The sequence below is a fragment of the Rhamphochromis sp. 'chilingali' genome, assembly GCF_963969265.1.
Source record: "Rhamphochromis sp. 'chilingali' genome assembly, chromosome: 16".
Taxonomy (NCBI): domain Eukaryota; kingdom Metazoa; phylum Chordata; class Actinopteri; order Cichliformes; family Cichlidae; genus Rhamphochromis; species Rhamphochromis sp. 'chilingali'.
The window spans coordinates 34229174-34252141 of record NC_137943.1 but is presented as its reverse complement, the minus strand read 5'-3'; the positions used below and the strand labels follow the sequence as shown (position 1 = coordinate 34252141).

General features: G+C 39.9%; 1 protein-coding gene across 1 annotated transcript; it reads left to right on the top strand.

Moving 5' to 3' along the window:
- Positions 1–14730: 14730 nt before the first annotated feature.
- LOC308383633 (NLR family CARD domain-containing protein 3-like) lies at positions 14731–22854 on the top strand. The gene is made up of 9 exons (XM_080861678.1): positions 14731–14752; positions 15838–15967; positions 18575–18629; positions 18814–19045; positions 19178–20981; positions 21347–21514; positions 21603–21770; positions 21866–21912; positions 22017–22854. The coding sequence occupies exons 2-9, from the start codon at positions 15840–15842 to the stop codon at positions 22562–22564; spliced, it is 3150 nt and encodes a 1049-aa protein (XP_080717804.1). The 5' UTR covers positions 14731–14752; positions 15838–15839; the 3' UTR covers positions 22565–22854.
- Positions 22855–22968: the final 114 nt, after the last annotated feature.

Here is a 22968-nt window from a genome sequence, read left to right as displayed (position 1 = left end):
TTATTTTACTTCACCCAGTGTAGGTTATTGTTTAGTTTCACTAGTGATGGGCAGATGAAGCTTCATGAAGCACTGAAGCTTTTCATCCAATTGGTTCACCCCAGCGCAAAGCTTCTTGAAGCTTCATTTGCTCTAGTAGGACACCTACTGGACGTAAAAATATTAGTTGGCATGAATTTGAAGAGTGTGGCCTTTTGCAGACAGCCTGTAAATGTCAATGTTATGGCCCTGTCCATAATCTGTTTTGGTGGCTGTTGTTGTCTGTGCCTTTAAGTCTTTGCAGGTCCTGGAGTGGATGAGCTGACGGCTGCTGATTGGTCCCCTGGCCATGTGATCTTCTTCAAATCCCTCACCAGCAGTTGTCCTGGGGCAGCCACTGACAGCAGCAGCAGACCTGACCCTGGCCTCCAAAACCTGAGACTTTTGTGCCTGTGATTTTTGCGGCCTTTCTGAGTTTTGTATATAGTGTGTATATTAGCTTTCATTGTACATAGCACATTGTAAATAGCACTGCAACAGAAGGGGTGAGCTGCCATATTGTTTTTCCTTGCACTGTTTTCTCCTGTTTATCTCAGTTAGGGAGTTAGGTGTAGCGCTTGTCTTTTGTTTGATGTTTGATTTCACATAGGGTTTTAGATAGCACCTCCTCCTGACTTAGCTTGTTTTGTTTGTTATTTTGGCCTTTGTTCACCCTGGAGCTTCATTTTTGCAGTGTAGATAATAAAACACGATTCACTAAGGAATTGGTTTCCCTCTGTGTATGGTTTTGGGGACCAGGGCGGGGCAGTCTTTTCAAACTTATGTTGCGTTCCTGTACCCCTAGACTGGGGCGTAACAGTCAACAACAAAAGGAGTGTGTAAAACATGTATATTGTAGTGATGGCAGTACACTGTGTATATTTATACTGGCAGTATGGAAAATGATCATTTGGAAATGTTTAAAATGGAAATGATCATTTACTGTGAGGTGAGGTGTGGTTGGGGTGTGGACAGTGGTTGTGCTTTTGTAACGTTGAGGTATGGACAGCTACACACTGAGGCCTCAGTCCTGCCTGTTCACATTTTATTCTGTAAAAACTAAATTTTCACTGCTTTTATGACCTTTTTAGTGGGGAGAACATAGCTAGGATTTAATGATTTAACAAATCTTTTGAATCCTTTGTCCTCCACAATGCTAAATGGCTGGGAGTCCTCGATCACCATGGTAACCAGGTCTTCATCTATTTGAGATTGTTCTCCTGAGGAGAGACAATAAAGACAAAGCACAGATATAAATATCACACATGTAACTTATTACAGTTGTATAATATTGTTATATCATTTAGTAACATTACTGCATGCTATATTATCATTGCATTTGATGGCTCACCTGGTCTTGCTCCACAATCGGTGTTCCCCTTATTCTCATGCAAAGCTCTGTAGTGCCTAAGCATGGATGAGGTGTTGTTGTTATATCCCAGCTCCCTGGCACATAGCAAACACTTCACCTTGTACAAAAGTCAAGACAGCTTAACATAAATTGTATTGCACCATCAGGATTATGAAAATACATCTTCTGTAGAAATTTACATACCTTGTTGGGAGGAATAAGATCAAAATGTTCCCACACAGGGGAGGACATCCTCCTCTTCTTAGCTGGCTCCATTCTCTCCTGACTTTCTCTCCTCACTCTCATAAACCTCCAAACTGTCTCCAAACTCTCACTAACCGCAACTCTCCATCAAACACCTACATTTTGAATGAAGTCTGAGGGCTTTATATCGCTGTCATAGCTCGCGGCAAAGTTCGAACCACTTCATGAACCAGTCACGTGGTACAGCCGGGCAGCGAGGCTTCGGACGTCATCATTTTCAGCTCCTCCCATAAATGAAGCAAGCCTCGATACGCGCATCGCGGAAACGCCCCCTCAATTACTCGACACATGTCACGGGTCTGGGTCCGTTGGACCCAGTATGTGGAGTTTCATGTTTTTGTTATTCCATGTTTGAGGTTATTATGTTTTGGTTTTAGTTTGCATCAGGGATTGTTTTCTTGTTCTCTTGTTGTGTTTATGATGTTTATTATTTGAGGTTCATGTTTAAGGATTTGTTCTCGGTTGTATCTCACGTTTAGTTTAGTTCAGGTTCCATGTGTCATTCTGTCTGTCTCTCAGTGTCAGGTCTGCGTCTTGGTGTGGTGTTCTCATTTCCTGTTCTATTGTGAAGGTCTGGGTCTCATGTAAGTGTGTTCGGTTTTACCTTTGTCTCGTCTTGTTGATTATTCCCAGCTGTGTCCACCACCTGTGTATTCCACCCTGCCTCATCTGCGTTTCTACCATGTCTCACCCGTGTGTTCTTCCTGCTGTCCGCCGTTAGTCTCTTCTGGTCGTTCTCGTTAAGGTTTGTGCTCTGTAGTTTAGTTGATCCCAGTATAGTTTAGTTCCAGCTCCATTTGCCGTTTGTATTTACTTTCATGTTCAATAAACCACCTTTACACCTTCACGACTGCCTGCACTTGGATCCTCCTTCATTTCCTCCACACGGCTCACCTCACTCGCCGTGACAACACAAGCTTCGAAGCCTCGATACAGAACGTCACATCACTAAGTTTCACCCATGCCCTTTATTTGTATTTATTCAGCCTTGATAAACTGCTTGTTTTCTGTTAGTCCCCATCACGTTCCACATTCTGTTTCTGCATTTGAGTCCTTTTTTCACAACACATACAGTCTGCCTCAGCCAGGACTGTAACAGCACTATGCAACAGTTTTCCTGGAAAAAAAATCGCAAAGTGAGCTTCTCCACATTACAATGGGCTCTGGAGAAGGCCACTTATTTGGGACGCAATCAGATAGCGAGTCCCTTGTCTAAAAGGATTCAGCGAGGTAACCCAGTCTAAATTCTTCTTTTTTGAAATGCCGTCATATTGCTGGCAGTAGAAACTTAATGCGACATAAGAGATTCTGCTATAAGAAATAAACATCAGGAACTAACTTCACAAATGTTTGATTGACTTGGCAACTTGACACTGATACTCAAGATTGCACCTACGCCACCCACACAGTGACAAAATGCTGGATGTATGTATGTTTTTGTAAAGGAGCAGGGAGATGACAGCAGACTTAACCTTTTAGTTGCCACTTTCTGTATTTACCAGCAGTGTGTTATTCATGACAAAAGACATGCTGTGGAAGAGAGGTAGAGATTAATAATAACTTATAATAAAATGCAGAGTGGTGTATAAAACACAGTAAGGGAAGACGACATGAGAGAAGGAGAAATGTTCAGTGCATCACGGGATTGCAGCATAACTCAGGGAGGATTCAGGGTCACCTGATCCAGTTATAGCTAACTTTATCAAAAAGGAGTCTGTATGTCATCCTGTATTGAGTGTAGACTGTGAGCCATATAATGCTGACACAAAGTTGACTGACTGCCATGAATAACTACATTTTAAGCAGACTAAACAGAAGCCTGTAAATTCCAGTTGCATTATTCATGTCAGGTGTTTCAGTCCAGACCTCAAATGCTGACCTGGATCAAAAATTCAGAATCAACTGAATCAGTTAATGAAGAATCCATGTGCATTAAAGAAAAGAGAAGAAGAGACAGTCATGTTGATATGAACATTAGAGAAACACATCATGGAGCTGAAATATGATCCTGCTTCCTCATTTGGACTCATTCACCTCAGCTGACACGTTCAGCAGCAGACAGGTTTTTGTAGCAGTCTGTCTCACTGTGGGAAACAGAATCTTTGGCTCTGGAACTAAACTGTATGTAACAGGTAAGAACAAAGAATTTTCCTTCTGTTGTTTTATTGTAGAAGCTGAAAATATTTTAAAAGCCAGCTTCTATTGTTGCAGGTATTAGATGTTAGGTTTTCAAAAACTAAAATAGGAGAATTCATCTGCAGCCATTGTTACATAAGAAAAGCTCAATAATCTCTGAAAACATGTTGAAATCTCACCGAACAACTAAAGTTATTCTTTATTTCTGCAAATATTAGTGATGTTACAAATATTTAGGATTTGATCCTCTCAGTGATTCTGCTGGTTTTTAACACAAGATCATATTTGATGTTAAAATTAATACAGTAACAGATTTGTAAATATGAATTTTGCTAAGAAGAAAATGTAGATATGTTTTTAATAGTGAACGATATAGCATGTTGGTCCAAAAAGTCTTTTTTTCCAAAAACATTATTTTATTAATTGTCATAGATACTGATCAGTGAAATGTTAAACGTCTAAAATGTGATGGAAAATACTGGATAAAATATGAAATTGCTAGTCAGGTTTAATGAGTCAAAATAACAAATAATAATGAAAGTTCAAAAATGTTACCTGTAAATATGTCTTTGAAAAATATGTAAAAGTAAATAGACAATCATTCACAACATGTAATTTTTTAATTAAAAATAATAATAAATTAAATCAAATGGCCAAATAAAGGATTTATTTATCTCTCAAATTTAGCTAAATTGCATTTAATTTTATTTAATAATTAATTTAAATATGGAAGAAAATAACAATCAAACCAAATAATAAAATTAAAGCTGATCCAATTATTGCAGTAAAAGATTTAAGAATTTTAAAGTCTCTGAAAGAAGAATGTTAGTTATTGTAACAAATATAAAATATGTCTTTAAAAACTATTTAAAATTTACATAATTTCAGTGCAGAATAAAGTTAAAAAGGTTAATGGGTTTTATGGAAGAATATCAACTCTGTTGAAATGTGTTTGGAATTGGAAATATATTTAAAAAGTTAAAGACAAATCTCTATATATACATTTAGAGTTTTGATAAATTACATTGTGAAGTAAAGCGAAAAAAATAAAAGAGAAGAAATACATTTTATTTCAGTTTTAAAACCATGCTGAGTGTTCCTCATGTGAGCCATGATGACATGAGGTGATGACTGTGTTTGATATGAAGCTGAATCCAGTGTATGTAGTGAACTTTGTGCTGATGAGTAGTTTAGTGATCAGAGTCCATGTAGTTTCCAGGATCAGACTGAATGCAGTGCAGTGCTGGAAGCTGCTGCTGACTGTGTGAATGTGTGTCTGTGCTGCTTGTTGCTGCTGTCAAACTTCAGATGAGCAGGTAGTGAAGCCCGTGGTGAGCGTGTACCCAGCAGCATCCAGAGCCCACCTGGAGGGGAAGAGCTCCCTGCTGTGTGTGGCCTCAGCCATGTTTCCTCCTCTGGTCCAGTTCTCCTGGAAAAGACAGAAGAAGAACGGCGGAGAAGCGGAGGAGCTGCCCCCTGCTGAGGGAGAGCAGCTGGAGCTCAGAGAGGCGGGACGCACCATTGCCATCAGGATGGTTGATCGTGATGTTTGTGACACATACATGTACAGCTGCTGGGTGAAGCACGAGGGGGGCACAGTGGAGGCCCAAACACAACAAGGTAATGAAGGCTTGGTGACTGTGTTCAGCAGTGATTCAGCTTCATGTGGAGATGCTGTCAAAGAGAGCAGAGCAGCAGAGGACTGACATTTCTCACTGCAGCTCCAAACATTTGACTCCTTTTCTGTTTCAGAGCTTCCAGCTCTTCCACCAGTCCTGTATCTTCCTTCTCTTCCTTCTATACACGAGGTGAAGCTGCTCTGCCTGCTGTACACAGTGCTGATAGTGAAGAGTCTGGTGTACTGCTGTGGACTCTCTCTGCTGATGATGCTCACAAACAAGGGAGTGTCCACCAACTGCACACATGCTGACTGACTGTTTCCTGCTCGCCTTTTCTCACCATCAGATTTCCTCCAGTCAGCAGTCAGAAATGTAAATTAACTTCTGGTTGGTTCAATGTTTCATTACTGAGCATTTGACCTTTTCTCATTTAATCATCTTAAACTCTGTAATATAAATTTACAGATAAACATGTTTGATGTGTTTGTAAAAGTGTAGATTCTTTATGTGAAGATTTCTTTTGTACATCTCTGCAGAAAAACTGATGCATTCAGATCCCACCATAACAAAATAACAGTGTAGTTATTTGTCTGAAGTAAAAATAAAGATTTGAATGTTAAGAATATGCTTCTCATTTCTTCTGTGATACATAACCTGTGTGACTGCAGCATTCACAGATCAAACTTGCTCTCCTGCAGCAGACGGGCTGTGTGGGTTTCTGCTCTGCAGCCTCCACACCGTTAGCTGTGGCTTTCACTTTAATAACACAATGACAGTTACAAGCATGAACTCTGCTTCAAGTTGTTCAGGAAGCATCTGTGTTCATGTGTGTGAGAGAAACAAAGTGTGAACTCAGAGCTGTTACACAGTTGATGTTTAGTACGATCACAAAAGACAAATACAAGATGAAGTCTGAACATTAAATCCCACAGAACTCAAGTTGAACCGTTATGATTTAAAAACACTGAAAAAGTGAATAAATTAAGACAAGATTTGTAAAAACAATTTCACAAAACACCATCAGTTCAGATGGATGTTGAGCATCTTTCCATCTTTTTCTAATAATTATAAATATGTAAAATGTTTAATCGAAATGTGTCATTGATTAATCAGCTTAATTATTCAGACTAGTACAATTTATACAAATAATATAATTGAGTTAAAAACTGAAATCATAATTATTATAATTAAGAGCAGCACAGAGAAACAAAGTCAAACAAAGAACATTCATCAATTTGATGATTGAACCAGTGCTGAATATTTATTAAGTTCACCCACGCTGTGCTGTAAATTCTGTTGATATGAATATTAAGATTTAACCCTCATAATGTCCCGATTTCCACACACCTGTGGTCCTCAGGGTCACAAATGTCCCCACTTCATTTCAGTGTTTTTTAAAGTATAAATTGTCGATCAATTCAGTGTAAAAAATACATGAAATGATCAGTTATTGTGATTATTGTTTCACAACCAGAGTCGGTCGCTTTAACAGATGATCACAGACGGCTTTATGTCAAAGTTAATGTAGGAAGCTGTTTTTAAACTACTTCAAGTTTTTTACTGGCAGCAAATAATCAGGTTTTCCTTTGGGCTCAAAAATGACCCCGTCTGCTTTGACTGTTTATAAATGAAAGGTATAAAATATCATCCATCTCTGTGTTTCAAGGTTTGATTCAACTTTATTCCAACTCATTGCCTGACATGTTTCTGTATGTTGGCATGGTAGGAACAGCAGGGCATGGGTCTGAGTGAAGGCAAACCTTCATGAGGACAAAGGCGTGTCCATATTTGACACAAGTGCAGGAGGATCAATTAGAAATTCGCTGAACTTTAGTGACGCTTTTAAAGAATCTGTGATTTTAAAATCTTAAATGCAAATATAAAATCTGATGAGATTTATTCCACAGATTTGTGTTTTATGTCAGGGTAAATAATCTCTAACAAGTTAAGTGATTTACTATGAAGTGAAAAAGACCAAATATGAAACAGATGTTGTCATGGAGGAGTGGACTCAGGCGCAGACAAACTCAGACGCTCGATGGCGAAGAATTAAGTGAAGTTTGTTACAGGAGGTTCGGTGTGACGACAACGAGTGATGAAAACAAACATGAACTAAAGGCGAGAGCCTAAAAATCGGCTCTGAGGTAAATGACTCATTTACAAGGTGTCAGGTATCACAGCACGCTGTGAGACGCTGTCAGCAGCACTGAAGGAAACACTGTGAACAGTGTTGAGACCACACCAGCCTCTCCCATCCTTTTGTCTTATAGAGATCACAGAGATGTTTCCAAATATTCCTGCTTTTGTACTGTTGTGTAAATGTGTGTGTAAAGGTGGATGACTGCCTGCTGCAGATGAAATCTAACCATGGGTACAAATAAATGAAGCTGACGTGAAACACAGCCCTGTTTTTATTACTGTTTATAGATATTAGAATTGATGATCATCATTTTAATGATTCTTAAAAAGGCTTTAATGAATCCTTCAGTCTGAAACCAACTTGGAACAAAACACATTAGAAGATGTGGGAAAGAACCACAGTGTGCACATATTTAAACACACAACAGAACCACAGTGTGCACATATTTAAACACACAACAGAACCACATGTGTTTGTTAAAAATAAGATTTTTACTCTAAATGTTGTTACATATGATTTTGTTTTTTTAACTACTTTGTGCGCAATTTATGAACTTTTAAAATATTTAACCATATTATCTTTTTTTAGATTTTTATATTTATTTATAGTTTAGTTATATGTAGTTTGTATATTTAGTGTTTTCATCACAGCTGTTCAACAACAGATAACAGTGTGTGTTACTAAATTCACAGCAACATGAATGTTTCTGACTGTTTGTGCATCATGTGACCCAGATTTTTGGATCTGCTGTCAGATTGAAATGAAGACGATGAAACCACAGCAGCTTCAGCTGAGCTGTCAATCAGCAGCAGCAGTCTTATCTGTGGGCCGCAGGGGCTGATGGGAGCTTTGAGGACCTGTTAGAAACCACGTGGCCCTCGTCTGATCTCACAGCTCGTCCTTGTTTGGCCTCAGCTGCATCAGAGCGCCACTTCTCCCCAGGTTCACCTCCAAGATCGTCTGAGACCAGCCACCCAGACAGCTGCTGGAACAATTGGTTTGCACAACCAAACAATTTCTGCACAAACTGTCAGAAACAGTCTCAGGGACGCTCAACTGGATGCCCGTCGTCCTCATCGGGGTCTTGACCTGACTCCAGCTCGTCGCCGTAACAGACTTGTGTGGGCAAATGCTCACATTCGATGGCGTCTGGCACGTTGGAGAGGTGTGCGCTTCACGGATGAATCATGGTTCACATTGTTCAGGGCAGATGGCAGCTGAGAATGTCCCAGTTCTTGCATGGCCAGCATACTCACCGGACATGTCACCCATTGAGCATGTTCGGGATGTGCTTGACCGGCGTATACGACAGCATGTACCAGTTCCCACGAATATCCAACAACCTCGCACAGCCATTGAAGTGGAGTGGACCAACATTCCACAGGCCACAATTGACAATCTGATAGACTCCATGCGACGATGTGTTGCACTGCATGAGGCAAATGGTGGTCACACCAGATACTGACCGGTTCTGGGTCCCCAGACCCCCAATAGCGCAAAAAACTGCACATTCCAGGGTGGCCTTTTGTTGTGGGCAGTCTGAGGTACACCTGTGCACTACTCATGATGTCAGATCAGCATCCTGATGTGGCACACCTGTGAGGTGGGATGGATTATCTCAATATAGCAGATGTGCCCACTACCACACATTTGGACTGATCGGTGATCACTGTTTGGGAGGGATGGTTATATTGTGTATCTGGAATGAATTTTAGGTCTCTACGTCCATCCCATGGGGAATGGGAGCAGTAACAAAGGTGTTGCGTTTATATTTTTGTTGAGTGTAGTTAGGGCTGGACCAGGTGACCCTGAATCCTCCCTTAGTTATGCTGCAATAGACGTAGGCTGCCGGGGATTCCCATGATGCATTGAGTTTTTCCTTTCCAGTCACCTTTCTCACTCACTATGTATTAACAGACCTCTCTTGGTCCTGGCTCAGCTTCGGCGCCTAATAAGCTCATCACTGGACCCACTTCAGTTTGCCTACCAGCCTGGCATTGGCGCGGATGATGCCGTCATTCACCTCCTACATCGTTCCCTCGCTCACCTGGAGACCGCTGGAAGCACTGTGAGAATCATGTTCTTTGATTTCTCCAGTGCCTTCCACACCATTCTTCCCTCGGTTCTAAAGGACAAGCTGGTGAACTCTGGAGTGGACCATCACCTCACTACCTGGATCCTGGACTACCTCACCGACCGACCACAGTATGTGAGGACTCAGGGCTGTGTGTCGGACAGGGTCGTCTGCAGTACGGGGGCCCCACAGGGAACGGTTCTGGCTCCGTTCCTCTTCACCATCTACACTGCAGACTTCTCCCACAACTCCACCCAGTGCTTCCTGCAGAAGTTCTCTGATGACTCTGCAATAGTCGGCCTCATCACTGATGGGGACGACAAGGAGTACAGAGGTCTGACCCAAGACTTTGTGGACTGGTGCCAGCAGAACTACCTCCAGATCAACGCCAGTAAAACCAAGGAACTGGTGGTAGACTTCCGCAGGCACAAGCATTCTCCACTGCAACCACTGAACATCCAAGGTATGGACATTGAGGCTGTGGACAGCTACAGGTACCTTGGTGTTCATCTGAACAATAGACTGGACTGGACTCATAACTCAGACGCCCTCTACAGGAAAGGGCAGAGCAGGCTGTACCTGCTGCGGAGACTCAGGTCGTTTGGGGTGGAGGGCCCACTCCTGAAGACCTTCTATGACTCTGTTGTGGCTTCTGCTATCTTTTATGGCGTGGTCTGCTGGGGCGGCAGCATCTCTGCTGGGGACAGGAAGAGACTGAACAGGGTGATCCGAAGGGCCAGCTCTGTTCTAGGATGCCCTCTGGACCCAGTGGAGGTGGTGAGTGACAGGAGAACGGCGGCTAAGCTGTCATCCCTGATGGACAACATCTCCCACCCCATGCAGCAGACTGTGACAGCACTGAGCAGCTCCTTCAGTGGGAGACTGCGGCACTCACGGTGTGGGACGGAGAGATTTCGCAGGTCTTTCCTCCCCACTGCTGTCAGACTCCATAATAAAGACTTTAACTGATCAAGCACACACATCCATACATATGCAATAATACTAAGTGCAATAATCCTTTCTGTCATCGTTGTATTTTTACTCAGTTGTATATAGTATTTGTATTTGTATTCTATTTTTATCTTATTGTATATTTATTTTATTTTATTCTACTGTATATAGTATTTTATTCTATTCTGTACAGTTGTGTACTGTATTTATTCTTATTGTATTCTAATTTTTGCCTCATAACTTTTGCACTGTCCACTTCCTGCTGTGACAAAACAAATTTCCCACGTGTGGGACTAATAAAGGTTATCTTATCTTATCTTATCTTATCTCTGCATTGAATCATATCTGTTATTAACCTCTGTCTCTCCTCCACAGCATGTCTTTATCCCATCTTCTTTCTCTCACCCCAGCAGATGGCCCCGCCCCTCCCTGAGCCTGGTTCTGCTGGAGGTTTCTTCCTGTTAAAATGGAGTTTTTCCTTCCCACTGTCGCCAAAGTGCTGCTCATAGGGGGTCATATGATTGTTGGGTTTTTCTTTGTACCTACTGTACAATATAAAACGCCTTGAGGCGACTTTTTTTTTGTGATTTGGCGCTATATAAATAAAACTGATTTGAATTGAATTGATTGTTGTTACTGTGGCAGATTATCCACTACCTGCTCACCTTTTGTTTTTTCATTTACTGAAAAAAAAAGGAAGAAAAGTATTATGACGCTATAAGGAAATTGAAAGTGAGAAGACAATAAGGGGCTGGAGGGAAAAAAAATTAAGAAAACAAATCAGATTTGTCAAATCAGAAAATTAAAGTTGTAAATTTCAGAGAAAAAAGTGACAAATTTTAAAGTAAAAAATTCTGAAGTAGTGTGATGCCATTAGGATGAGCTGTGGACTGTGGAATGACTGATCAACATCAGCTGTGTCTAATCACACAGTGGATGACTGGAATTTATTAACGGGCATTTGGCAAGAGAAGGAGTTGTAGTGGTGGGCTTGCATCCATTCCAAATGATCTGTCCATCATAAGTCAGAGGACATTTGTCTTTGACTGCAGTGAGGCTCCTCATCCTCACCTCTCCCTTTCCCACCTGGATAAGAAAGACGCCTCTGTTAGAATGCTGTTTATAGACTTTAGCTCAGCATTCAACACCATTATCCCCCAAAAACTGTTTGACAAACTCAGCAAGTTGGGACTGAGGACCTCTCTCTGTAACTGGATACTAGATTTCCTGTCAGAGAGGCCTCAGTCCGTCAGAAAGAGAGAAACGTCTCCAGCACCATCAGGCTGCTTGGTGAACATCATCAGCAGAACAAAACAAGTGCATCTTCAGGCCTGGTCGCTCATCCTTTCACCGACCTTTCTTTGCCAAAGATAAGAACAGTAGCTCAGAGTGGGTTAGTTAAATAAATATAGTTCTATTTGATCATTGTGTTTTTGATTTTCACTATTTGATCTTGCTTGAATACATTTTCCTGCAATTATGGCTAAATTGTGGACATTCACTTTTTGACATTTTGTGAAAAAGCAGAAATGTAACCGATGTGTTTCTGCGTTGTGTCTGATCCTGACAAAGAAAGGTAAAAGAAGGAAAGGCCTCCAAGTAAATAATTTGCCCGCTCCAGCTCCTCTCCTAGCAAGAAAAAGAAGCTAGCAAGAATGATCTATTCATGCTAGTGTTCACGTTCCCTAGAACACATATGTAGCACACACATCCTACACATTTATAGCTGGCAAAAACAGGCACAATGATGACAATAATTGAACTAAAATTGCAATCAGAAACATCAGGGTGGCTAAATATGAAGTATATGAGTGTTTTACAGTGTTGGAAAGAAATGACACACACACAAGAACACATTTTATGTAATTATAACAATATGTAATCTATGACTGGATTACAGAAATCCAAGTATTATTCTTAATTTATGCAAAATGCTCTAACAGGTTACCCTAGCCATAATAAAATAATCTTTCCTTGGAGCCTGGCCTGCTGCCCGGGCTATTGAAACATACCAAAAATAACAAGTGCAACAATTAATCAACAGAGGAGCTACTGTTAACAGGTGCAACTAATGGGATTTGACCGTCAAGCCTACTCACGTTTCTTCTTATCAGGGTTAGCAGGGAAGACAGCATTAGCTGGATAAGTTTGAGGTAGTTAGTACTAGGCAAATCCTCTCACCCACATCAGCTCCAGAACTGCATTATCTACTGTGTGAAACTCATAGGACTTTAGGACCTCTTTCTTTTATCACAGAACCAAAATAAACTTTCTGTATACGGGTTTGTGGGCCTACTGATCGACAATTTCTTTAACTGTTCATTAATGTAAATGTCTAATCACCCAATCCCATGGCAGCAATCCAATGCATTAAGACATATAATACTGTTTCTTACGAGTCGACCTTGAATGCAACACTAAAGTTTCACTTTCGTTCCAAACAAAACTCGAAGCAGAGATCAATGGATAACTTCTTGACTACATTTTTAGAATTATAATCAAATACAGCACAATTTCAGTTTAAGAGGTTTGTGCTCACCTTTTCATGTGGGCCCACAGTAGTCAAGAAATCACCCGAGACGTCTGCCCGTCTGACCACTAATCCGGCTCGACCACCGCAGAAAGCAACACCTCTAGCGCTCTACAAGGTGCCCGCATCCTCCACCAAAGTTGTCGCGAAATCGATCAATGTAGAGCAGTGTCACAAACCACGGAGGCCCCAGAAAAGTGCAATCAAACGTTGAGTTTATTAACAGCCCGGAGAAAACATCAACATGTGTCTTCTGACCAAAATACATGTTGTGGACACTTAAAGCAGTGGGGTACACGCCCCCCCATGGCGTCAATGACAGATTAAAATAGGTTCCAGACATTAGTCACAGTTAATCGTACATCTTGTACATCTTTAATAGCTATAAGCAGACATAGAACTTCTCTTTTCTATAACAGCTTTCATACAAGGTAATAAACTTCAAGCCCTCAGGGTCTCTGAGGCTAATTATTGACTCTGGTCATCTGTTGCCAAGTAGAGTAAAATATATTGAGACACCAAATGAGTTAAGGCCTCAGGCCTGACACATTCCTAGATTATATGTGTTGTAAGCATGCATTGCAGTTATCCTTCTATGTTCTAGTTTCGCTCAGCATGTATCACCTGGACAGTCACGCCAGTGAAGCTTAAGACCCTTAATGAACCGAACATCAACTCAAAATAAGCACAAATATGCAATGTGTATAAAATACTTCTAACCGTACTTGTAATAAAAGTTAACATAATGGAAGGATCCTCAAATGAACATCTTCAATAAACAGCTGTAATGCAGTATCAATACTGTGAGAAATATTATTAAATGGAATAATGCTGTGAAGAATGTTATTAATGCAGTTATAATGATGCAGATTATATGGCAGCAATAAAAGAATTTCTGTATCTCCACAGTATGGTCAAGACAACTTACTGAAGTTTAAACAAAGCATCAGAATATTGAAAAAGGTAATTAAGTGACTTCGAATGTGGCACAGGGGTTGGAACCAGTCAATACAGACCAGAATCCTTAAGGTTTCTAGGACTTTGTTAATTCTATGCCACAAAAAATGAAGGCAAAAGGGTGCCCAACCTAGTACTCACAAAATGTTACGAATGAAACAACTGCTGAGTATATATTTAAATTGCCTAAATATACTCCTATATAGACAGCTACATAGGTGCCTTTCTAGGTCCCAGAAAGGCAGATTTGTCTCAAAATATTAGGTGACGTATATAATATTAGATCATGGTTATTGACTATTGTTATGTGTATCACTTTAATGTTGCAGCTGTGGGGTGATTTTGTTTTTGGATGGCTCGATCTTTTGCAAAAGAAGAAGTATATAAATATTGGAAGCAACTTGCATCCAAATTATAGAAGTGCAGAAGCAACAAATAGCATAACACAAGCATAATTAAATAAACTGCTTTAAAACTGTACGTCAGCCAATGCACTACATTCCTACTGGTCTAATTCATGCTCTCATCCAATGGTGCGTAATTCAGTCCAGGCCAGCCTTTTGGGTAAGTGCCACCACATGCCTCACTTCTTGACACGCCCCAGTATGCTACTGTTTACTCAGTAAACGCCAACACTTGAGAAACGCCCATTTCAAAAAAAAAAAAAAAAAAGAACCTGAAAAAAAGCAAATGACAGCCACATAAAGAGCAGGTAAAGGCAATTTTTTATTCCTGCTTGACAATGTGAACAGAAAAGCTGAATAAACTGGTTAATGTTGCTGCATTGGTTGTGAAGATTAGGTGATTTTCCAAACGCATGCAGGGACAAAGTTTATGTTTTTATGTGAGGTGAAGTTTCCGTTTCAACTTCTTTTCGAGCGTTTGTATTCAATTCAGTTCGGCTTCACGTACTAGCAGTTTCACAGTCGATTTGCCCTTTTTAGCTGAGCTACTGTTGTTTGAAAATTTCATTTGAAGTAGTTTCACAACTAACAGTTAGGTCATATATGATGTCATCATTGTTACCGATGGATTTGTTTGTAAGCAGCATTTTGTTTCTGTAACTGTTTGTGACTTCCAGGAATAGGTTTCGGCAAGAGTTACAGGAAATCAACCGCACCCACTCTCTCACTCTCACACACACGCACAAAGTGAGAGCGTCCTGCCTGTCAGGGCCGGTGTTAATGTAGTGCTTAAAATAGCCTCTTGTTTATGTCAAAGCACATTCACTTTGCTTCTTGTTTAGTTGAACTTTTCAGCTAATTTAGACAAAGGTAACTTTACATAAATGTTGAAAAATGTAGAAGTCTGGGCATTTCAGTAGTTTCCTTTCATCCTTTCATTCTTCTTCCACCCTACTGCAAGCGTGACGCATATTCCTTTGCTGCCCCTTGCATGATTTTTGCTGTTCAGCCAGATAAGCAAATCTCAGGAAATACTTACTAAACTCCTGTGATTTAATTTTTCACATTTAAAAAGACAAGCTGATTGAAGGCATTTTTTTTAGTGCAAGCTGATAGATTTGTGTGTGTGTGTGTGTGTGTGTGTGTGTGTGTGTGTGTGTGTGTGTGTGTGTGTGTGTGTGTTTGTGTGTGTGTGTGTGTGTGTGTGTGTGTGTGTGTGTGTGTGTGTGTGTGTGATATTTGGACTCAGATATGTGTGATAATTTTAAATGTTTAGACTTCTCTGTATTATATTCATATGTGGTAATCACTGCTTTATGGAGAAAGTAAAATGTATTGTATTCTAAATGTTGACAGCTTTGCAAAGGATCATTTTATCTCTGTAAATTTATAGGTATGGAAGCTACTAAAGAGACTGAAGATTCTCCCAGTGGGACAGAGCTGGAGGACTCATCCTGCATATCCATGGGTAGCGACAGATCCATGAAGAATCGTACAAATTTTACAAAAGAAAAAATGGACAGGTGTATTTCATTCTTTAAATTGTGCTTGCATTTATTGCATAAGTTATATTTAATTGTATACTCTGTGATGTGTTGGTACAGCATTGGTGCAACCAATCTGCTGCTGTGAAGAGAGAGCAGAACATAAATGCTAAGTTTTACTGGTTAATCTGTATTCTGGCCCTTAGATTTGGTCAAGAGTAGGGCTGCAACTAACGATTATTTTTAAATTGACTAATCTTCAAAATTTTTCCTCAGTTAGTCGTTTAGTCAACAATTATTTCAATACCTCTCATCTCCGCTTCTTGTGGTCAAACCGCATGTTCCAGGCTCCAGCAACTCACCTGCTCAATTCTGCCCACCTGTCAATATCACCCTCTTGTTTCGTCCTGCAGCAAATTAGAATAATTACCCAGGAAACATATGAATATGAAAATAATCAAATGTATTTTTAACATTACTCAATAGGACCATAAAAATAAAAATGAAATAAATACGATTATTAAATAATGTAAATTAATGTGCTAGTAGTATTTAAACAAAAAAAAAATGTGCGAAAAAACCTTGTTCATTAGGTTAAAAAAAAAGCTTCAAATGAAAATAAAAAAGTTTTATTTTTCATTCCAAAATAAAAGTTTAGAGATAATTCAGTTTATGAATTCACAGTTGGAGTGGACATGCTCTGAGTGTGGCTTATCTTTGAGATGAGGTTCCCAGCTGCTGATAATTATGCTGAAGGTGCTCTCTGTCATGACTTCACCCATTTGAGAGGTCCATAAGCATCTTTTCAGGACAAACTCATCTATACACCTGTGCTTAATACAAGTAAAACAGAAAAGACCATTACTAATCACAAATGTGGTTGTTTCTCTGTTGGTGTAGTGTTCAATGCAGATTAAATAGTTTAACTCATATACATATCTATATCTATATATCTATATACGCCAGGTGAGTGGAGTGAGCAAAAACTGTAACTATGAAGACTGTCGAGAAGTCCAGTGACCAGATAACACTGGGGCGGCAGCGTCTGGTAAACTGATAGTGTGGTTAGCTGGCAAAGAGAAGTTGAGAGCGCTGGCCTTACAAGTCAACAGCTTAATTACCCACTGGTGAGAGCAATGAACAGGAACACGGTGGCTCCTCCCAGAGGTGGAACTGCCGGCTCTGTGGACAAACACTGGCATTCACCCAGACCATGACAGAATTTGTTTCCCCTGCATCAGAAGCGTGCACTGGGCTGTCCAAATGACAGACAAACAGTATCCCACATTTTTAGTTCACAAACACTTCTTACAATCACTTATTACTCCTGAAATTTTGGAAGTTTTATCCGTTTTATACAGTAAAGTTACAGGACGATACAAATGATTATCAGGCAAAATGCTTTGAAGTAATCTCGTCCAATAACACATGAGGACAACAAGTGTATTTTCTGTTAATGTCACTACACTGATCTTAAAAACCGTTTGTTTTTTGATCGTAAAACATCACTCCTTCCAAATACAGTTGATTGGAATGGAGGCAGCGTCAACTGGATCCACCCTCTCTGCCCAGCGCGTGCTCCCAATGCAGGAGAAACAAATTCTTTAGGATTTAGCTACCTTGGCACAACACCAGCGTTTTAAATGCTCCTGCAGTAGTGCTGTCACGGAAGAAAGCTCCACTTTGAACAGTCTACATTCAACTTGGTTTTCTGTGAAATGCTTTCACATTTTTCAAATCTCCATTTGCATTCTCTTTTGTCCTTCTGTTTATGGTACGTTCTTCTTTGTTAGTACTGAGTGCAGTCTTGGCACACGATATAGGCGATACTCCCCCCGTTGCTTCCTGTAGTGAATTGTGGTACCAAAAACACATTTACGTAGTATTAGTATATGACAGATTGAAAATAAAATTCTTCGTTGACAAATTTTTATAGACGACATCATTGATTATGTTCGTTATCGTTGCAGCCCTAGTCACAAGCTCCACGTAGTGACTGAAACAATGAGGTTGTGAATACAAGCAGCAGAAATTAGTTTCCTTCCAAGGGTGGCTGGGCTCTTCCTTAGAGATGGTGTTTGTAGCCTGGCCTTTTGAAAGGGACTCAGAGTATAGCTGCTGCTTCTCCACATCGAAAGGAGCCAGTTGAGGTCATTCAGGCATTTGACTAGTATGCCTCCTGGACACCTCCCAGGTGCTCTCAGCTGGTTTGGGAACAATTCAGTGTCTCCCAAGATGAGCTGGAGGAGGAGGCTGGGGTGAGGGAAGTCTGGAATCGATGATTTGAATCTGTGTCAGTCTTGTAACTGTAAAAGATATTCAATAGAACCTTAATGGAGATTTCCCCCCCCCATTCATGTCATGGTAATTATTTAGTTATAGATAATAACCAATGTATTTGTGCAGAATGTTGGTTCCATGTGAAATACACTAGTGGTACAGGAGATTCTTTAAGTTTTGCCACTAGGAAGTCAAACTTTCCACTTAATGATACCTCATAACTGAAAAACTCTTAAGATGACAGAGCAGTTTATAGTTGGTGTCTATTTTCTGTGCTAATAATTGAAAATTCAGCATCACAATAACAATTACTTGGTTTTATTGAGCTGAAATTTTTTTTATAACTTTATCAATATTCATTTTAAGGGACGGGCATGATTTTCCAGAGACAAAGGAGCTGGATGGAGATGTCATATTTAAGGTCTGCTGAAAAAAAATCTATATTCCCTTAATAACAGCTTTTGAAAAAATAAAGTATTTTTAAGATCACGCCTCTCATAGATATGCTGGGATATGCTTTTGTGTAAAAAAACAATAATAATAATAATCATAATAATCATATATATAACAAAAAAAGTGGATTAAAAAAAGTTTTTCTATTGCAGCTGGTGGAAACCCATGGCATGGAGATTTTTATGAGTGAAATTGGAAGGTATAAAAAGATGCTCTTTCCACATCTGTCACGCTATTCTACTGAAAGGGAAAAGCCAGATGAAGACCATCCGTCTACTGAAAATACAAAGCAAGACACGAGTGCCAGTGAAGGGGTTTTGAGGATTACATTACACGTCTTAAATGAAATTGGCCAAAAGGAGCTTGCTAACAAACTGGAGAAATGTAAGGACAAAACGTGCAAATAGTACAGAATTAGTTTTATAGTTTGTTTTTGTGATCTCTTATTGAAAAAATATATCTTTGATGTTTTTTAATAAGCTGTTTGCGTTCTTCTTTTTTTCTCTTTACAACCAGATATTTATGGCGAGCTTGATGTCTGCCAGCGCAAACTCAGACAAAAACTGAAAAGGTTTGAATACATTTATGAGGGAACAGTACGGCATAGGGACCAGACTCTTCTCAGCAAGGTGTACACTGAGCTCTACATCACAGAAGGACTCAGTGAAACTGTTAACAATGAACATGAGGTCAGGCAGATTGAGGCTGCATCGAGGAGATCAATGACAAAAGATAAGCAAATCAAATGCGAAGACATATTTAATTCTCTTTGTGGATCCCGTAGATTCATCAGAACTGTGCTCACTACAGGCATTGCTGGTATTGGAAAAACTATCTCTGTGCAGAAGTTTAATCTTGAATGGGCAGAAGGAAGAGTTAACCAGGATATTCAGCTCCTTATTAATTTACCATTTCGGGAGCTGAATCTGATGAAGGAGAGAAGATGCACTCTAACAGAACTTCTTCACAATTTTCTCACAGAGGCAAAAGAGTCAGGAATTTCAGATTTTAGCAAATATAAGCTTGTGCTGATATTTGATGGGCTGGATGAGTGCCGGCTTCCTCTTGACTTCAACAACAATGAGCCTCGTTCTTGTGTCTCAGAGCAAGTTCCAGTAGATGTGCTTCTCACAAATCTGTTCAAGGGGAACCTGCTGCCCTCTGCGCACATCTGGATTACCACCAGACCCGCAGCTGCACGTCGCATTCCAGTTAACTGTGTTGATCGCGTGACAGAGATACGAGGATTTAATGATCCACAAAAGGAAGAATACTTCAGGAAAAAAATCTCTGATCAAAACATGGCCAGTAGAGTCATTTCACATGTTCAGTCAACCAGGAGCCTTCATATCATGTGCCATATTCCAGTCTTCAGCTGGATATCTGCCACTGTCCTGCAGAAGATTTTAGAAGAAAAAAGCCACGAGAGCAGAGGAGAAATGCCCAACACATTGACAAAAATGTACACACATTTTCTTGTGCACAACTCATTGATCAAATGTCAGAAGTATTCACTCAGTGGAGAGGTTTGCAAAACCCAATCACAGGTCAAAATGAATGAAGAGAATATCTTGAAGCTTGGAAAACTAGCCTTTGAGCAGCTACTGAAGGGAAACATAATCTTCTATGAGAATGAAATCAGCGAGTACGAAATAAATGTCAGCGACACTGCAGTATATTCAGGAGTATTCACAGAGATCTCAAAGAATGATTTTGGAATTCATCTAAAGAGATCATATTGCTTTGTGCACCTCAGCATTCAGGAGTATTTTGCTGCAGTGTATGTTTTCCACACCTTCATTTGCTCTAACCTAAACTTGTTGGAACCAGAAGGATCCCTCACTGTCCGAGAGGCTTCTACTGAAGTAACTGGCCTTCTCCAAAGTGCAGTGGATAAGGCCTTGCAAAGTGAGAATGGTCAGCTTGATCTTTTTCTCCGCTTCCTTCTTGGCCTCTCACAGGAATCAGATCAGTTGAAGAGTATTCTTACCACCATGAGGAGTACTTTACCAAGTAATGACGAAGTTATTGAGTACATCAAGGAGAAAATCAGTCAAACTCTTTCCCCAGAAAGATGCATCAATCTCTTCCACTGCCTCAGTGAGCTTAATGACCAGTCTCTTGTAGAGGAGATCCAGAAGTGTCTGAGTTCTGGTAGTTTGTCAGAGATCACACTTTCACCTTCACTTTGGTCTGCTCTGGTTTTTGTGTTGCTGACATCCAAGGATGAGTTGAATGAGTTTGATCTGAGAAAATATTCCAGATCTGAGGAGGGTCTCCAGCAGCTGTTACCGGTGATTAAGGAATCCAAAATAGCTTTGTGAGTAAATTACAACAATACTCTGTAATGTTCATATGACATACAATATTATTTTTAAATGTGACAATTATTATGATGCTAAAAACACAGCTGAAACAAACACACCAGATCAAATTCACTCTCTTCTTCATAGCTAAATAATTAAAAAAATAACACCGTATGTTACTTACTGTAAATTAAGCTTAATATGCTTTACTCAGATCGACAATATGTGGAATCACAGACATTGGCCCTGACTTAATATTTATTTAACAATTTTTTAATACAGTGCTTTAACTTGGCATCATCTACTATTTTATATTGTACGGCAGCCTCTTAACCCTGCAAAATATACTAGCATGTGGTTATTTTTTCTGTTTTTTAAGGCTTAAAGAATGCAACCTTACTGAGAAATGCTGTGAGATGCTTTCCAAAGTTCTATTTAGTTCGTGTCTAAAGGAGCTGGACTTGAGTGATAATGACCTGCAAGACAAAGGAGTGAAACTTCTCCTTGATGGACTGGGAAATACTGCATGCCAGCTGGAAAAACTTAGGTTTGTGAAAATATCCTGGTGCAGGATATTTATGCCACGCAAATAGCTAAAAGAAACTAACTCTATATGCTTTAAATTTAAATTTCAGTTTGGCATTCTGTGGAATCACTGACTCGGGCTGTGACTCTTTGGCTAAAGCTCTGACCTCCAGCCTCAAACACTTGAAGGAGCTGGACTTGAGTTACAATCATCCTGGGGAGTTGGGAATGAAGCACCTCTCCTCCATAGAGAACGACCCTGATCACCTCACTATCAGGTATAGTTGAGTTAAATTACACTTACAGTTAAATAAAAGTTATTTTTTTCATGTACTCTAGATTAGCAGAAAATAACATCTTTGATTTTACCTAGGATAAGTGACAGTGGGGAGTGTTACTTAAAATCAGCTCTGAAGAAATGTGAGACTTTTTGTTATTATTTTTAAACAAACATACCAGTGACATTTCAAGTTTTAATACTGGATGGGGGCACAAAAAACAAAACTGAAATCTTTTTTTTTCAGATGCACAAGAGCTGACTGTGAACATGAATACAGCACATTCAGAACTATCTTTTTCTGAAGACAAGAAGAAAATGAAACGATTGGAAGAAAGTCAGAAATACCCTGACAACCCAGAGAGATTTGAAGACTGGGGACAAGTGCTTTGTAATGAGGGTCTCCGTGATCGGTGCTACTGGGAAATAGAGTGGTCTGGGGAATGGATGGGTATAGGAGTTGCATATAAAGGAATCAGCAGGAAAGGTAAAGGGAATGAACCAGTCCTTGGCTACAATGATCAGTCCTGGAGTCTACGCTACTGCAAAGGCAAATACACCGTGTGGCACAATAAGAATGATGATGCACCCATATCTGTTCCCTATTTCAACTCCAAGAGGGTTGGAGTGTTCTTAGACTGGACAGCTGGCACGCTGACCTTCTATGCAGTGTCTTCACAGACCATGATTCACCTGCACACTTTCCACACTGAATTCACTGAGCCATTGTATCCAGGCTTCAGACTGGGAGAGCCACGTGCTACATTAATTTTACGCCAGCCAGAATATCTTTAAATGGTGATAGCCCCTGCAGACAACAGTTTGTAGAGTACAGTTTTACAGTATTGACAATTATGTGAACGCTGTAAAACAAATGAAGGGATTTCAGAAGACCTTGTATGTAAGTGATTTCAACAAGTTTTTTTTTGGCGTTTTTTTAATCAAGTTCTAGTTTTGTAGCAAGTGGATATCAAAGCTGTGAAAAGCTGTCTGTCTTTAAGCCTGAATTGAATCAGCAGAAGCGGACGGAAGGATGTATTTTTTCCTATAACTAACAATTTCAAGGAAATTGGTAATAAATTACATATTTTAAATCTTAATATCTATTTTCTGTAATGAGTTTTTTTTATGTTAAAGTGTTTGTATTATGTTTTTTATGCTTTTGTGATGAGGGATGGGATATGGATCAATAGGTGACA

Coding starts and splice junctions, on each gene's coding strand:
- LOC308383633 (XM_080861678.1), top strand. CDS start 15,840: ATGGAAGCTACTAAAGAGACTGAAGATTCTCCCAGTGGGACAGAGCTG. Junction 19,046..19,177: donor TGCTAACAAACTGGAGAAAT/GTAAGGACAAAA, acceptor CTTTACAACCAG/ATATTTATGGCGAGCTTGAT. Junction 21,913..22,016: donor AAAATCAGCTCTGAAGAAAT/GTGAGACTTTTT, acceptor TTTTTTTTTCAG/ATGCACAAGAGCTGACTGTG.